Raw genomic sequence first — 19,162 nt, forward strand, 5'->3', positions numbered from 1 at the left:
GATGCTAATAATAACTACTGTCTTTCAATTACCACCCTTTGCCAAGCATTATAATAGGAACTTTCTCATTTTATCTCCTTAATATTCCTGGGAGAAGATATAATCTTGGTTTCACAGATGAAAGCACTGAAACTCAGAGGTCATACAGTTAGTAAGCAGCCAGAGCTGAAATTTAAACCCCAGGTCTAGCTTTCAAAGTCCATACTCAACCATATTTCTAATATAATTAGGAAGACTTCTAGAATATTGAAAAAGGGTTATCTGTACAGAGAAATTAAATTACTGAAAGCATCTTGAACCATATGATATTAGCACTAGCAAAAGACCAGAGCTAGTCTAACAACCTACCTTTTTTAAGCCTGTTGAGTTACCCAGTCATAGTCATAGAGTTGCTATGAATCAGAATCAACTCAATGGCAATGGCTTTGGTTTTTGGTTTAAGTTACCTAGGATCTGGTAGAACACTGCTTGGAGTGGAGAACTTGCCACCTCCTTGGGTGCTGTGTGCCATTTTTTGATAGATCTTGTGGTAAGAGTGCACCTTCAATGAAGTTAACTTTCCTTTATCTTTTTTTAAACAGCTTTATTGAGAAATAATTTACATGCCATGCAACTCATCCATTTAAAGTATACAATTCAGTGGTTTTTAGTGTATTCACAGATATGTCTAACCATTACCACAATTTTAGAACATTTTTATTATTTCAAAAAGAATTCCTGTACCTTTTAGAGATCACCCTCCTATCTCTCTACCTCATCCCCAACAATGAATCTACTCTCTGATTGTATAGATTTCCCTGTTCTATTCCTATCCCTTTCAAACGAGTGGAATCGTATAATATGGGGACTTTTGTGACTGGCTTCTTTCACTTAGCCTAATGTTTTCAGGGTTCCTGCTAGTTGTAGCATGTTTCATTACTTTATTCCATTTCATAACTGAATAGCATTCCATTGTGTGGATATACTAAATTTTGTTTATTCTTGTTGGGTTGTTTCCATCTTTCGGCTATTATTAATCTAATATGAACATTCATTTTGTGTGAACATATATTTTTATTTCTCTTGGTTGTATATCTAAGAGTGGAATTTCTGGGTTGTTAACTGTATGTTTAATCATTTGAAGAACTGTCAGACTGTTTTCCAAAGCAGCTACACCATTTAAAATTCCCACTAGCAGTGTATGAGAGTTCCAATTTCTCCACATCTTTGTCAATACTTACTGTTATCTCACTTTTTTATTCTAACCATCCTAGTGGGTGTGAAGTGGTATCTTATTGTGGTTTTGATTTGCATTTTCCTGGTAACTAATGATGTTGAGCATCTTTTCATGTGCTTATTGGACATCTGTCTATCTTTTTGGACAAATATTTATTTCTTTTGTCCATTTTTAAAAAATTGGGTTGTATTTCTGTTGTTAAGTTGTAAGAATTTTTTATATATTCTAGATAGTAGACCCTTATAAAATGTATGCAGTCCTTGGGTGGTGTAAACAGTTATGTGCTTGACTGCTAACTGAAAGGTTAGAGGTTCGAGTCCACCCAGAGGCACCTCGGAAAAAAGGCCTGGAAATCTGCTTCCAAAAAATCTGCCTTTGAAAACCGTATGAAGCACAGTTCTACTCTGAGACTCGTGAGATCATCAATAGGAATCGCCTCAACTGCAACTGGTTATCAGATATATAACTTGCAAATATTTTCACTTATTCTGTGGATTATCTTTTTGCTTTCTCAGTGATATCCTTTGAGGCACAAAATTTTAAACTTTTCACTTTTATCTTTAACATGTTAATCTTTGTTCTGCCCTTTGGAGTTGCTCAGCATTAGTAAGATCCTTCTTCCACATGATAGTCCTTCACATGTTTAATAAAGGTGATAATTATCCCCTTTAATCTTGTTATGAAGATACTGGAACCTACCAACTCTATTTATACTGACCAGTGTCCAAGTTGGAGGGAGAATCTTAAAGATTCTCGGAAAGCTTGCTTAGCTTAATGCATTTGTTCAAAACCAAGAAAATCTTCCTTTCTTCATTCCCTTTTTAAGTCTATCCAGGTTTCCACTTGCTTTAGCCTGTTTGATTACCCTGGTGTAATTCCTCAGTGTTGCTTTCTCGTGTTGAAATTAGGCTTACACACTTTCTGTTATTCCTTGAAATGCCATGGTAACATGGAGATTGGGTTGGGGTCCTAACAACCTTGTCTGGTGTCTGCCAGTCCTTCCTTAGTGTTAAACATAATGGTTTTCTTCTAAGTATATCTAACCTTTGTTAGGCTTAAGTGATCCAGTCAATGCAAAAAAACAAATATTTTACAGATGACAGTTGGAATTAAACTGCTTTTTTTAATCTTCCTTTTTACCTATTTTTATAGTCACTGTTCTTTTGCTCTCTTGGTAGCAGGCTCTTTTCTCAGAATTTTGAGCATACCTACTAACTTCTAAATATCATTTTAATCTGAACATGCTAAGATACTTCAGTTTCACCCATTGTCATTCATCCCCAGCCTCTGGTCAGTCTTCTTGATGAATGAAGCTCTACAGAATCATCTCTCACAGCAGTCTTAGCTCGAACGCTTCTAGTGACAGACAGCTCACTGCTACAGGTTAACCTATTTGATTTCTAAACAGCATTGATGGTTATTTGACTTATGTAGTAGGAAGAGACATGTTAAACAAACACCTGTTGTGCACAGCCTGGTACTATGTGTGGGACTAAGGAATGTGTAGGATGTTTGTGAAGAAGAGATAAAATATCAACTCTGTTATTATGAATTGAATTATATCCCCCCAAAATATGTGTTGTAAGTCCTAACCTCTACGTCTGTGGTTATAATCTTATTTGGGAATGGATTGTCTTTGTTATATTAATGAGGCAGGATTAGTGTAGGGTGTATCTTGAGTCAGTCTCTTTTGAGATATAAAAGAAATTAAACAAGCAAGCAGAAGAGAGATGGGGTAAAATAAGTGCCAAGACACATGGAGATCTTTAAGGAACCAGGAAGCAGAAGCTGAAGAGACAGAGACCCTCCTTCAGAGCCAACAGAGAGAGAAAGCCTTCCCCTAGAGCCAGTGCTCTCAGTTTGGAGTTTTAGACTCCTAAACCGAGAAAATAAATTTCTGTTTGTTAAAGTCATCCACTTATGCTATTTCTGTTATAGTAGCACTAGATAACTAAGACAGAATTTGGTACTGGAAGAGTGGGGTCCTACTCCAACAGATACCTAAATTGTGGAAGCACTTTTGGAATTGGGTAATGGATAGAGACTGGAAGAATTTTAAGGTGCCTAATAGTAAAAGCCTAGATTGCCTTGAACAGACCATTGGTAGAATTATGGATGTCAAAGGCAGTTCTGGTGAGAGCTCAGAAGGAAGTGAAGAGAACTACAGAGAAAGTCTCTATTGCCTTAGAGAATACATATGGCACCAGCAACAGAATGTTGCTAGAAATATGGAGTTAAATGTGCTTTGTTGAAGCTTTAAAAGAAAATGATGAACATGTGATTGGACAGTGGAGGAAGGGCAATACTTTTTATGCAGTGGCAAAGAACTTGTCTGAATTATGTTCAAATGTTTAGTGGAAGGTAGAATGTGTAAGTGATGAACTTGGATATCCGGAAGATGAGATTTCTAAGCAAGATCTTAAAGGGACTGCATGGTTTCTCCTTGCCACTTATACTAAAATGCAAGAGGAAAGAGATGGATTTAAAAATGAAACAGAACCTAAAGATTTGGAAAATTCTGTTGTACAAACTAAGGACACATGACCTAGAATGTTCACCAAGGATGTGGCTACACAATCTTTTGTTAAAGAGATTAAGCCTGTGACTGATGGATCTAACAACTACCACAGCAGAAAAACCTATCTGCTTAGACTGAAGGGGACAGAGAAAGAACAAAAGGAAAGAACACTGTCTGCCTTTTGTAATTCTGTAGGCAGGAAACAGGCCAAAGAAACTACATCTTTGTCCTCCAAGAAAACGATCATCCCTGGAGCAGCTTGGAGATCAGCAGAACTGTTGGAAGGAACGTGAAAAGCAGAGCCTTCTTGGTTTCAAAGGGTGGGACCATGGTCTCCTGGATCTCAAAGGGTGGGGCCACAGCTTCCTAGGTTTCAGAGAGTCAGATCTTCACCAGCTCAGTTCTGGAGTGTGGGACTGCCATTAGGGTGTGCCAAGGGGATGGGGCCACCACCCAAAGCTGAGGGGCTGGGCTGCCATGCCCAAGGGGCAGAAGAACAGGGCCTACTGGGAAAAAGAGGGTGGGGTCATCACTCAGGTGGCCTATGAAAATAGGGCCGCCTAAACTTGAGGGAGCACAGTTGCCATCCTGGAGGGCCTGGAAGTCAGAGCTGAATCCCAGGGCCAAGGGAGACTCCACCCAGAATCCAGAGGGTGTGGCCAACACACAGAGTTTGGAGGGTGGGGCCATTGCCTTGATGGTCTCAGAGAAGAGAGGATTATTTTCAAACCTTAAGAGCTAATGTAATTTTTTCTGCTGAGTTTTGGACTTGCTTGGTGCCTGTTATCCCTCCAGTTTCTCCCATTTGTAATGGAAATGTGTACCTTTGTCTGTTCTACCATTGTAGTTTGGATACCGGTAATTAGTATTCTAGATTTCACAAGTTCACAGATGAAGAGGAATTTTGCCCCAGGATGAAATGCACCTAAAGTCTCACCCATATTTGATTTGGATATTCAGAAGATGAGATTTTGGACTTGAAGTTGAATTAAGATTTTGGGGGTGATGTAATGGGGCGAATGTGTTTTGCATGTGCAAGGACATGAATTTTGGGGGCCAAAGGGTGGAATGTTATGGATTGAGTTATGTCCTCCAAAAGTATGTATTGCAAATCTTAATTTCTATGCCTGTGATTATAATTCCATTTGTCAATAAGGTGTCTGTTATGTTAACGAGACAGGATTAGTATAGGGTGTATTTTGAGTCAATCTCTTTTCAGATATAAAAGAGATTAAACAAGCAAGCAGAGGAGAAATGGGTAAGACAGATGTGAAGACACATGGAGATTTCCAAGGAACCAGGAAGCAGTAGCTGAAGAGACAAGGACCTTCCTCCAGAGCTGACAGAGAGAGAAAGCCTCCGCATAGAGCCGGTGTTCTCAACTAGATCTCTCACCTGCTAAACTGAGAAAATAAATTTCTGTTTGTTAAAGCCATCCACTTGTGGTATTTCTGTTATAGAAACACTAGATAGCTAAGACATCTGTGTTTTAAGGAATTATCTCTTGGAAAGGTTGACATATGAAATATTAGCATAAAGAATTAAAGTAGGAAGGGAAGAGGTACAAAGTGTAAAGGTACAAAGTGTGGAGGTGATTGAGCTTGGATTTTCAGATTCCCTTCCATTGCTAGATCATAAGTTAGATGATTTGTCTTAATTTTGGTTTCAGAAGATGAGTACTATTAATTTCCATGCCAGGAATGGAACTGATGGGTATGCTAAGAAAATGGAATGTGAATATCATTCAAATAAAAGTAGGAGGAAAAAACTATCTGCAGGCATTTTTATTTTTCCAAGTATGTTTGTGTTGCCCTTTTTATTTTTCTTCCCTTGTAGTTAATATTTTTAATTACTTTCATTAGTAATAGTGTATGTAAAAATAAGACAAATTATCCTTCCCTGAAGTAAACAGTGAAGTAATACTAAACAATCTTCTTTAAAGTAATTGAAATGAGGCCTTGCATACATTCTGCTACTGGAATTTTAGCTACCTCATTACTGTAATTACTCTTAGCTTGGTATAGATCCATAAAATCAAAGATTTAATTCAGAGGAGGTTCATTACCTATTGTTGAAACATGAATAAAGCAGATAACATTTTAATGGCTTGGAAGACAGTAGTGCTTTGTGTTTTAGTAGATTTCTTTCCCAAGATCTGCAGGGTTTCATTTATCCTCAAAAATTAATCACTAACAAAAAAAATAAATAATCACTGACAGAGATGGCAAGCCTTTTCATCATTTGATGGTATGTGTAAACCCTTTACTTTCTAGAAAATCTTGTATTCTCTATTTGTTTGACTAATAATTTCAGCTATTTGTTGAACATTTAAAAGCATAGATTCTCTTCAATGCTTACAGATAGTCTGCATTTTAGATGTGGAAGGTGGGGCTCAGAGAGATTGTCCTTAACAAGGACACAGCTGTGTAGCAAAGGGAGCAGGGTTGGAAATTGGTCTCTGGCCCTGTCATCTTTTTATAACACCAGATTGCCTCTCACTCTAACTCAGAGTTATTCGATTTAAGAGAATTAAATCAACTAATCCTCCTGGACTTGTCTCATATTTATTTCAAACATCCAGCTGAGTCCAAAAATAACAGAATATATTCCCTTTCTTAAGCACTTAAAGCACCAGTCATTCTAATATCAGGGATGTGTGATTTTCCACGGACCATGTACCAAAGTAAATTCCTGATGAATTATAGAATGAAATATTTTTAAAGTAAGAAAATAAAAAAGAATATGTATGAAATCCTATGGAAATTATAACTTCTAAGGTTTGAAGCAATACAACAGATAACAATTGAACAGATCTGCAGGTTTGACAATATAAAAACGTAAACCTTCTATACAACAAAAATAACCAAAACAGAATTGCAAATGGCAGATTCACATCCTCAGTGTAACTAAAATAAGGGTATATGTTTAAAGTATACAAAGAGCTCATTCATATGTAAAAGAAAGATGTCACAACTCTAGTAAAAGAGCGATGGATTTGATCTTTCTCACACATACACAAAAAAATAAAAATAAGAAACATATGAAAAAATAACCGTCTTTGCCCATAAAGAAATTGAAATTAAAGCAGCATTGAGGTACCATTACATATCTCCTAAATTAGCAAATGATTTTTTTTCTAAAATAATAATACCCACAGCTGAGAATTTCATGGTGAAACTGACATATTCATATCCCTGCACTCATATCACCATGTAAACTGGTACAGTTTGAAATTATTATAAATTTATAATTTGCATTCATATTCAGACGCCAAAAAAAGTTTCAGATACTTTGACCCAGTAATACTTCTCTTAGTAATTTATCCTAAGAAAATAATTCAAGTAAGAACAAAAGTATGTGCTTAAAAGCATGTTTATTGTAGTGTTTCAATAATAGCAAACAATTAAAAGCAGCTGAAATATTTTAGCACGAGAAGTTAAATAACTTGTTACATCCCCTCAATAGACTATTTTGCAGACATTAAAAATTTTAAGAGTAAAAACTATATAAAAATGTTTTTTAATTTTATATATAATGAGAAAAAGTAGAGTACAAATTGGTTTGTACTATATGATTTTGAAAAAAATATGGACAATCAAGGGAGAGGAGAGGACAGTAATTTTCTTATAGTGATCAAGTGGATTTTTTTTCTTTTTAAAAACTGTTTCTACTTTTTTCTTTTGAAAAAGAAAAACAAAGTAGGTTACAATGAGTAATGGGTGGTAAGACAGTAGCAGGCTTCTATGGCAGATAGTACCAGATTTTGAGTGCCTAAAGTTAGAATCTTAGCCAAAAACAAGAGAAATGAAGACAAATTGTAGCTTAACAAATTAACCTAGCACCTCAGTGATGTGGTGATAATGCTAAAGGGCCTGAAAATGCTTTGGGATGCCAGGCACTCTGGGTACTGAGGAAAGGAGATGAGACCAGGTAGTGAAACTTAGTCTGGCCTTGGTGCCTCTGACACAGGCGGCATGGTGTGTGGAGAAGAGCAGTCTCGGCTCTCGGACCTTGAGCAATTCATTTCTTCTCTGACCCTCAGGTTCTTCTTCTTTAAAATGCACTTCATTATAAAGGCCATCTCTTTGCTCTCTGTATTCTTTCATTCCATAGTCTGTCCCAAATATGCACAGAATAATTGACTGCAGTATTTTCCTTGCAAATGACAGTTGTAAAGCTTACTTTAGCTGTCTTTTCCTCTTGCAGAGAGCCAGAACCAGTTAGAAAGTCAGAGAAAAGAAATGAAGTCAGCTCTCCTCTAGTTTCTAGTAATTGATTACAAGAAGCTAAACCGAAATTTCCCTCAGACATTTCCCTGGCCACTGCACAAACTCAGCAATCTCTGCTGCTACCTTTCTTTAGGGAACCTTTGAGAGAGACCAGAGCCAAAGGAGAGACATACTTAGTTTCCATGACTTCAGCCTTAGGCTTTCTCAACCAGGTAATAAATAGCTTTTGGAGAGTAGATAGCTTACACTGCCCTTTCCCTTACCCCTGTCCCTGCTCGTCCATGCTTAACTGTCATCCTGCCAGGACATGGGCAGATATCTGAGAAGCTGGGCATATCCAGCCAGAAACTGATTTTACAGATGCCCTTGGACCAGAGAGAGACACAGACATGAAAGGGGAGTAAGAGGAGCAGCAGCTACAGGTGCTGACAAAACCCGTCTCTTCCTTGAGCTGGAAAAATCCATCTCTCCCTTTCTAGGAGTCTTTCAGGCCCCACAGGGAGGGTCAGTGAGTAAACAGAAAGAATAATAAAGGTGTCCTCCCCTTGAAGACTTACTCAGGGCAACAAAGAAAGTATTGCCCTGCAGTGTTTGGATCCTGAGCCTTTTATCTGTATATGGTATCAAACATTTGCCTGTAGCATCCTGGCATACACTCTATTCCCTCCTGGAGGGGTAGGTGGAGGGATTCTTTATTTTTAAGGATGAACCAAAATAACAGCACGCACAGGAACTGGTATGTGTATGTGCACATGCCCTGACTGTGAGTATATGTGCGTGTGTGGAGGCAGCAGGGTACGGTGAAAGAATGCTGGCTTTGGTGTGATTCACTCATTCACGTGCTCATTGCACAAGTCTGGCTGAGCTCCTAGTACATGGCCAACACTATGTGGGCACGGGAAATGTGGAAGCGAATAAAGAAGATAAGCTCTCTGCTCTGGAACAATTTATGTTCTGGGAGGGGAACAAACAAGTAAACCAGTTGGAGACATGTGGGCTCCTACTCCAGCTCCGCCATTTAGCGGCTGTATGGCATTGGACACAGGACTTTGACCTCTGTCATGGTTTGAATTATGTCCCCCAAAAAATGTGTGTATCAATTTGGCTGGGCCATGGTTCCCAGAATTGTGTGGTTGGCCTCCATTTTGTGATTGTAATTTTATGTTAAAGAAGATTAGGGTGGGATTGTAACACCACCCTTATCCAGATCACATCCCTGATCCAATGTAAAGGGAGTTTCCCTGGGGTGTGGCCTGCACCACCTTTAATCTCTCAAGAGATAAAAGGAAAGGGAAGCAAGCAGATAATTGGGGACCACCAAGAAAGAAGCACCGGGAACAGAGTGCATCCTTTGGACCTGAGGTTCCTGTGCAGAGAAGCTCCTAGGCGGGGGAAGACTGATGATGATGAGGACCTTCCTCCAGAGCCGGCAGAGAGAGAAAGCTTTCCCCTAGAGCCGATGCCCTGAATTTGGACTTCTAGCGTACTAGACTATGAGAAAATAAATTTCTCTTTGTGAAAGCCATCCACTTGTGGTATTTCTGTTAGAGCAGCACCAGATGACTTAGACAACCTCATTGAACCTCAGTTTCTTTAGCTATAAAATGAGGGTGTAACTGTCTTCCAGGGATGTCTAAGGCTTAGAGACAAAGTGCCTAGTTAGGATCTGGCATGTGGAAGGTACCCAGTACATGGTAGGTGCAATTATGGTGTGAGCAGGATCTCTGCGGAGCTAAGATTCTTGCTAACTTGCTCTGGAGCAAAAGAGAAAGGATGAAGACAGATGGAAAAAAGACATGCAGAACTCATAAGAACCCCCAGTGGGAGGAGTATTAAAAGTTCTTCTGCCCCTTTTAGCAGAAAAGCTAGTCAGTTGCTTTCCCTACTGTCTAGCCTCTAAAAACAAAACAAAAACACTAACTTGAGTTCAACCTAAGTGTCTTCCTGAGTCAATGGTGAGCTGTGTGTATGAGTGCACATGCAATAAAAAGCCGAAGAAAAGATGCTGGGGATTTTCAAGACACACTGCAGGTCTAGGGCCTAGCACTATTTGGATTCTCTGTAGAGCAGAGTCTTTATCATGTACTTGTACTTGTGCAGTTTACAAAAATGTGATACAGTTTCATAATGCAGATTCATTCAGCCATTCAACCAATGTTGATTAAACTGGATGCTGAAATAGAAAGATGGCAAAACCTCTGTGCCCTCAGAACCTCCCAGTCTGGCAGGAGAGACAGACATACAAATTACTATAATACAACAGAAGAATATGGAGGGAATGTCTTGAGAATATGGAGGAAGGAGTAACGTGCTTAGTCAACAAAGTTAAAGAAAATGTCACCTAGGAGATGGCATCTGATGCTCATGCTGGATTTTAAAGGATACGTAGACTGTAGGAAAGATAGAAGCTATCTGATACTGGGCAGTCACTTTTATTCTAATAACTTCTTTGTGTTTTAATTTAGAGCACATTGATTTTAATTCAGACACAGTTGACCTTCTCACTGCAATAGGCTTTCTTCCTTGTCACAGCACCTGCAAGAAGAGCACATTGTGTACAATTGTTGGTCTAAACATCAGTTAATTGGCTTTGAAATGCCACATTATTTCTGAGGTTCCTACAACTAAAATTATTAAAAGGACACAGTGACAGTAAGAACCTGTCATAAAGCTGTTTTATGACACCCCAATGTAAAGGGGAAGCTCTGAATTTTGATATATGATTAGTGTTGATTGCTTATAAGAATATAGACAATAATATAAAATAGAAAAATGTAAATTAAGAGCCATGGAAAATTTACATAGATTAAGAAGATAAGATTAGAGGGAGATGGTACAAAGAATATGCAAGCTCAAATTGCCTATAAAGACTTTTTTTTTTTTTTAAGAGTAAGCTTGATACTGAGCTTCTGGAGGCTAAAATGAGAACAGCTTAAAAACCTACTGTTGATTATCCAGTTTATATCATTGGTGTTGAGGGACATATTATTTTCTCAAGGGAATAGAAGAAAAATTTTTCCTGTTCTGAAGAGAATTTTTTGATGTGGATCTTCATATGGGAGAGATTTTGGGTTAAAGAATATGGATCATTGTAAAAGTACAAATGAAATGGTAAATGTGATTGTCAAGAGCACAGACTTTAAATCAGACTCTTCTAAATTCCGATTCTGGCTCTACTGTTTACTGTGATGTTAAACAAAGTTCTTAGACTTCAGTTTCCCAATCTGTAAAACAGAGAGGTAAAAGAGCTGACTTCATTGGGTTGAATTGGAAAGACTCAGTGAAGTGATATATGTACAATGTTTGCACAATTTCTGGCACTTAAATATGGTAGTTGTAGCAGTGATTCAAGAAACATGGCTATGTCTTATGCTAGAAGGAAACAGTGTCATCCCACGTCTGTAATCTCAGAGACGTTCCTGTCCTACACACGCTTTTTGGAACAGACGCTGTTAAACCCAAGTAAAGGTATCTGTGATGGTGAAGGCAAAAAAGCAGTGCATAACAAACCAATAGAGTGTAATGAGTCTGGTGTAAGAAGGACTAACGAAAGGCCCCTCTCACGTTTTGCCTGTCTTATTTCTCGAAGGTGGATGATTCAAATTGTGATCAAGAACTTCTTTCCCTGCTCCTGGATGCCAAACTGTTGGCGAAGTGTATCTCCACCCCCTTTTATCCTCGTATTGTTGACCACCTCTTGGCCAGCCTGCAGCAAGGGCGTTGGGATGCAGAGGAGCTGAGCAGACACCTGCGGGAGGCTGGCCATGAAGCTGAAGCAGGGTCGCTCCTTCTGGCCGTAAGGGGGACTCACAGAGCTTTGAGAACTTTCAGCACAGCCCTCAGCGCGGGACAGCACTGGGTGTGAGCGTGCCTTCCATGGGCCCAGGCCCCAGTCACCAGTCTACCGGCTCCTGGGGAAAAGAACACCCAGAGCCAAATGCTCTTCCCAGAAGCAACATGTATACCAGTTAATTGTTCCAAGTGAGTCCAGCAAATTGCAAATAAAGCTGTATATAAAAGATGAGCAAGCTTCCATTTAAAATGTGTTTATTTTTCTTATAGTGACAGCTTAACATGCTTTCTTACTGATTAAGAGAGACTCTTCCCCCCGCCACCACCACCACTTTTTAAATGCCTTTTCTGAGTAGAATGCAATTAATGAAGTACCTAAAATTGCAGTTCAGAAAATTAGAGGTGGTGGTTGAGAGGGTCGTATTAGAAAGGGAGAGAGTAATGGAGCAGTAAATGGTTGGGGCAGCTGTCGAAGATGAGGAGGAAAGATGATCTGGGTTCAAATCTCAGTCCTGTAACCTTGAGCAAATTATTCAACCTCTCTGAACCTTAGTCCATCATCTATAAAATGAGAGTTGTATTATTTATCTCACACGGTAGTTGAGTATATATGAGGTTGTGTGTGTAAGGCTCTGTCAGATACACAATAAGGATCCAATAAATGTTAACTCTCCTTCCCCTCACTGGTGTTATAGTGAGGAGTGTATACATACATAAATTATGACTTTAAGACCCAGTTCTGGCCATAGATGATCAATAACAACACATAGAAGCTGCCTACACTTGAATAAGGGCCACCATAACTTACCAGAACCAAATATTGAAGTTGACAAATTTTCATATCTGTAAAACTATATAGCCAGGTAGGTGGGGTAGCAGAGCCAGAATATACACTTGCCATAGGGACGACTGACATATTGGGGTTCACTGATTTGCAAATGGCCAATCATAGCAAGAGTGCGAATACCAACACCCCTTGGGAAACCAACCACAGAAAGCATGTTCCCTACTGTAGAGGATAAGAACTCTGGTTCTTCACTTGTGGGCACTTGCCCCTGGTGCAGAAGTTTGTGTTTGAAGTTGGAGCCTCTGGCTGGGTGCTCTGGACTTAGCTATGGTGAAAGTCTTCACACTAGGTCCAAGGTACAGCAGTGGTGTGGGCAGCGTGGGGAGAGAGAGGAATCCACACTTACATGGGGACTGACGGGTCATCAGAGGCGTTCACCTAGAGTAAGGCACAGTGGTCTCTTACCCCTACCTAAAGAAATACTTGCTTGGAGGGAGTGAGGCTGGCTGTGTATTAATAGAAAAACTTAGTCTAGATAAATGATTTCTGTATCTAGATAGATGGGAGAATTTTATATAGGATAATCCTTTGCTATATGGAATACATTTTTAATAATTTAAGCAATTTGAAAAGGCTACCTTGAGTCAATTATCATATTGATATGTCAAAGCTAGTGGATTGAATGTGACAAGGCTCACTCTAAGTCTTTGTCATATAGCATATTGAGCCTGGAAAAGGCAACCTAGTCTGCATGTTTTCCTCCCCTGATTGGGCTGACCCTCTATCTGAGATTGCCACTTCACCTTACGGTCTACTAGCATCAGCCTCATCAACAGTGGCTTCACTTCATTTCTAGTCCTACAGGTGTAGCTACCGAGTCCTCTCACAAAAAGTTTTGATCATCTTTGGAGAAGACTTATTAGTATAATACTCACTCTTCTGACTTCTGACCAGTTGTCTATTCCAGGATTGAGTTTCTTGCCCAAACCTTCAGCAGCACCTAGCATTTGGGAATCACCTGTACAGGCCTCTGAAAGGCTTTGGAAGAAAGGGAACAGCATTTTTCTCCCAAGTTAGGTGACATCTGCCGAGAGACAGACCCAAGAGGCCAGAAAGGCCTTTCTAGAATACTGATGGTACCAGCTGTACCAGATGGTATTGATTGTGTCACTCCCAGAAAGCATGAGCACTGCTAACTTGGGTTTCCTCTAACCTTACAGCTAACTACTATCATTTCAGGCAATTGAAAACATAAAGTAAGCAGTATTCTGAGGTAACATAGTCCATGTTAAAGGAATCCATCCAGAGATCTTTCTCTTCAGATTGCAGTACTATATATAGGCTCTTATGTTAGATGGACCTTACATATCTGACTTTATAGATTAGGAAACTGAGGCCCAGAGGGCTGAAATGCTTTTCTCAAGATAATAGTGAATTTTAGGTCTCTGCACTCCCAGCCATCACTCCGCAATGCTTATTAGGAGGGGTTCCCTCATATAAACTACATTGTCCTGTCTCATGTCCTGGCTTACCAGAAACCAAATTTGCAAGGTTTGAGCAGTTTCTATAAAAAATAAAAGCATGAGAAGTAAAAAGTTCACTCCAGATTCATACTTAATTGCAATAATACTCTAGAAGACCGAGTTCGTCTTTGTTGGTGTTCATAATGTTAACCATAAATGTTAGATAGAGAAGTAAGATAATACGTTATCTCTCTTGTTGTAAAAAGTTCCTAACAGTTACCCCTAGACCTTTCCCATGGAAAATAAGAATAAAAAAGGCTGGACTGATGCCCATTCTCATTTAGATCTGTAGCTTTGCTTGCCTATAAAGTGGACCCAAGGGTGAGCCGGTGTAAGGAGTGAGCCATTGTATCAGAGCCTAGTGAACTCCGGCTCGCTAGTCATCTGTGAGACTTGAAATAAGCCACTTCATCTTTCTGAGCCTCAGTTTTCTCATCCACAAATAGGGCTAATAATGCTTTTCAGGATATTTTTGCTGTCAGTAAATGATGCTGTTGCATCACTGCCATCCAAGGTCTCTGTGCCCTGCTGCAACCCCACTGCCAAGGGACTCCTCTCTGCTGCTGGGGCTGGGTCTTGCTTCAGCTGGAGAACTATCCACCCCCGCCCCCACATACACAGCCCAAACTTTAAATACATGAACTCATTTAATCCTCAGAGTAGCCTTCTATCTAAATGGAAGTACAGAGAGATTAAGTAATTTACTCAAGCTCACAAAGCTCATAAAGAATGGAACCATGATGCAAACTCAAGTAGTCTGACCCAGAACCTAGCCTTTTCTGCAGTGCTGTATTAACTCCAGTCATCTCAGCTCTTCTAGGTCCCTCTAGTGAGGAACCCGGATGAATTTCCAGGAAGGCATTTGAATGACACTATGCTCTGTTTCCCATCCCTGCTTTCCGTTCATGAACTGATAATATGGCAAAAGGTAGCCGGGAAATGGCCTCTGACTCTTTCCAAATGCTCATGTCCCAGTTTACAGAGGTGGGGCACACTTGATCTTCTCTCTGTTCAAGACTTGTAATGCAGATATGTCCAAACTCCCTTCCCCACTTATCGCAGAATAGCTAGGGGCCATCATTCAAACCTGTTCTAGTACCCCAGATATTCCAGAGGGTGTATGTAGATTTGACCACCATTAACACTGTTCTTAGACAATTATTACTAGGTGATCACTTAGCTTACTAAAATGAGGTAGCTCAGTGGCTTCTAAAGTGTCTATATCCACTTTGAAGATCATCTGGACCAGTGGCTGTCATTCATGGCTACGTATTAGAATTACCTGAGGAGAATTTAAAACATACTGATGACTGGTACCCCCACCCCAGACAAATTAAATTGAAATATCTGAAGTTGAGGCCTAAGCAGCTCTCCAAGTGATGCTGAAGCACAGCCAGTGGGGGAATCAGATTTATATCATCGATGTCTCATCTTTTGTTGTTGGCCGTGTCTCTACCTGCTTCCTTTCATTCAGAAGGCAAGTGGGGAAAGTAAAAAGACCAAGACCAGGCTCCTTTACTCCCTATTAATCCTATTATGGAAAAGTTTGCTGGAAAAGGAGGAGGCTGGAGTTCTTGGAATAATCTGTGAATTCCAGTTCTCCTTCCCTGGCCCTCACATCTGAGGAACAACAGAAGCTAGCTTTAAAAAGAAGGGATCCCTTACAAAGGAAAGAAAAGATGCAAATAACCAAAATAAAAAATGAAAGAGGCAAGATTACAACTGACCCAACAGAAATAAAGAGAATTATGACAGAATATTATGAACAACTGTATGGCAACAAATTGGATACCAAAAAACCTGTTGCCATCAAGTCAATGTCAACTCATAGCAACCCGATAGGAGGGAGTAGAACTGCCCCACAGGGTTACCAAGGAGCAGCTGGTGGATTTGAACTGCAGATCTTTTGGTTAGCAGCTGAGCTCTTAACCACTGCACCACTAGGACTCCAACAAACTGGATAACCTAGGTGAAGTGGACAAATTCTTAGAAGCACACAACCTACCCAAACTAACTCAAGAGGAAATAGTCTCACCAATCTCATAACAAGTGAAGAGATTGAATCAGTGATCAAAAACCTCCCAATTAAAAAAAAAAGTCCTGTACCAGATGGCTTCACTGGAAATGTATGTTCTACCAAATATTTAAAGAATTGACACCAATACTGTTCAAACTCTTCCAAAAGATAGAGAAGGAAGGAATGCTCCATAATTCATTCCATGAAGCAAACATAACCCAAACCAGACAAAGACATCACAAAAAAACTACAAGCCAATATATCTTATGACTACAGATGCAGAAATCCTCAACAAAATATTAGCAAACGGAAGCCAACAAAATATTAAAAGAGTCATACACCATGACCAAGAATTATTCCAAGAATCAGGGATGGTTCAACGTTAGAAAATCAATCAATGTAATATATCACATAAATAAAACAAAGGAAAAGAACCATATGATCATTTCTATGGATGCAGAAAAAGCATTTGATAAAATCCAATACCCTTTCTTGAGGAAAACACTAAAGAAGATTGGAATAGAAGGGAAATTTCTCAGTACGATTCAGGGCATATATGAGAAGCCAACAGCTAAAATTATACTTCATGGAGACAGCCTGAGAGCTTTCCTCTTGAAATCAGGAACAAGACAAGGGTGCCGGCTCTCACCACTTCTATTCAATATTGTGTTAGAAATCCTAGCCAGAGCAATAAGACAAGAAGAAATAAAAGGTATCCATATTGGAAAAGAAGAAGTAAAATTATTTCTATTCGCAGATAATTGATCCTATATGTAGAAAATCTCAAAGAGTCCATAAGAAAACTTCTAGAGCTAATAGAGGAATTAAGCAAAGTTGCAGGATGCAAGGTCAACAAACAAAAATTAGTTGGGTTTCCATACACCAGCGACGAGAAATCTGAAAGGGAAATTAGAGAAACAATTCCATTTATAATAGCATCTGAGAGAATGAAATACCTAGTAATAAATCTAACCAGGTACATGAAGGACTTATACAATGAAAACTATAAAACACTGCTGAAAGAGATTAAAGAAGGCTTAAATAAAGGGAAGGATGTTCCAGGTTCATAGATTGAAAGACTTAATATTGTCAAGATGTTAATACTACCCAAAGTGATCTATAGATTAATGCAATCCAAATAAAAATTCCAACGCCTTCTTTACAGAAATAGAAAAACCAATCCCCAAATAGCTAAAACAATGCTGAAAGCTACAGTAATAAAAAACAGCCTGGTACTGGTATAACAGTAGACACATAGACCAATGGAATAGAATTGAGAGTCCAGAAATAAACCCACACATCTGTGGTCAACTGATTTTGGACAAGGCTGCTAAGTCCATTCGATATGGAAAGAAGAGTCTCTGCAATAAACGGTGCTGGCCAGAGACATGTTCAAGGATGTTCACAGCAGCATTATTTGTAACAGCCAAAACTAATAAATTGTGAGATAATCATAAAATGAAATTCTCTGTAGCAATGAAACTGAATGAACTACATACAGTTATTCACAAAAACACGAATGACTCTCACAACCATACTTTTGAATAGAAGAAGCTAGATATAAATATATACATTTATATATATAAGTAATAAGTTTAGTGTATGTATGTATATAAAATGTTTGATTCTTCTTATAAAATGTTCAAACACAGGCAACTAATCTGTGGTGTCAGAAGTTAAGGTAGAAGTTACCTCTGGGGAGGAAGAAAAAGCAATCATTGCAAGGAACAGAGGTGGCTTCTACGGAGCTGGTGATGTTTTATGTCTTGACCTGAGTAGTGTTTACACAGAGATTTGATTTGTAATATTCCATTGATATTGTACATTTATGTTTTGTGCATTTTCCATTTGTGGCTACACTACATTGAAATATTAAATAAGAAAAAAAAGGAAATGAAAATATTTAACAGTGAATGAGACATAATGGAAAAGAACCAAAAAGGGCTATTAAACTGTAGATATACCATTAAATAAATAAATAGTGCTGGGAAAATGGGATTTCCACAAGCAGAAGAACGAAACAGAATCCTTGCCTCACACCATACACACAAAAAAAATTCAGAATGGATTAAGGACCTAAATATGCAAACTAAAACCAAAAAAATTCTTAGAAAAACAAGCAAGGGCAGTGCTGTCAGACCTAGCTTTCAACAATGGATTATTAACACAATAACAAAAGCACAAACCGAAAAAGACAAAATAAATAAATGGAACCTCATAAAAATTTAAAACTATGTTCATCAAAAGACTTTACCAAAAAAGTGAAAAGACAAGCTACTGTCTGGGAGAACATCTTCATAAACCATATATCCAACAAGAATCTAATAACTAAAATATATATAAAACTTAACAACAAAAAGACAAATAACCTAATCATAAAATGGGCAAAGGTCTTAAATAGATATTTCACCAAAGAGGACATTCACCTGAAAAGACGCTCAGCATGATTAGCCATCAGAGTGATGCAAATGAAAACCACAATGAGATACCATTACACTCCCAGTGGGATGGCTAAGATGAAAAAAAACAAAAACAGAAAATAGCAAATGTTGGTGAGGATGTGGGGAAATTGGAACTCTTATCCATTGCTGGTGGGAATGCAAAATGGTACAGCCTCTGTGGAAAACAGTGTGGTCAAAAACTAAAAGTAGAGCTACCATATGACCCAGCAATTCCACTCCTAGATATATACCAAAAAGACTTGAAAGCAGAGACTCAAAAAGAGACTTATACACCAGGGTTCATTGCAGCACTATTCACAATAGCCAAAAGGTGGAAACAACTTAATTGCCCATCAACAGATGAATGGATAAACAAAATGTAGTACATACATGCAATGGAATACTACTCAGCCAGTAGGAGAAATGAAGTCTCGATACATGCTACAGTATGGATGAAACTTGAAGACATTATGCTAAGCAAGATAAGCCAATCACAAAGGCAAATATTGTATGACCTCACTTATATAAAAAGACAAGAAAAGGTAAATGTACACAGACCAAAGTTTATTAGTGGTTACCAGGAGTCATGGATTGAATTGTGTCCCAAAAATTATACGTCAACTTGGTTAGGCCATGATT

General features: G+C 38.8%; 1 protein-coding gene across 2 annotated transcripts in view; it reads left to right on the plus strand.

Annotated features, from left to right (window-relative positions):
• NBAS (NBAS subunit of NRZ tethering complex) overlaps window positions 1-11,975 on the plus strand; it is a 461,389-nt gene extending 449,414 nt beyond the window's left edge. For both annotated transcript variants that reach the window (XM_023728239.1, XM_023728241.1), the window contains one exon: window positions 11,553-11,975. In XM_023728239.1, the coding sequence (XP_023584007.1) occupies window positions 11,553-11,828 (276 nt within the window). In that variant the 3' untranslated portion in view covers window positions 11,829-11,975. The remainder of the gene's footprint in view (window positions 1-11,552) is intronic.
• Window positions 11,976-19,162: the final 7,187 nt, after the last annotated feature.

This window comes from Trichechus manatus, unplaced genomic scaffold, assembly GCF_000243295.1.
Source record: "Trichechus manatus latirostris isolate Lorelei unplaced genomic scaffold, TriManLat1.0 scaffold00023, whole genome shotgun sequence".
Taxonomy (NCBI): Eukaryota; Metazoa; Chordata; class Mammalia; order Sirenia; family Trichechidae; genus Trichechus; species Trichechus manatus.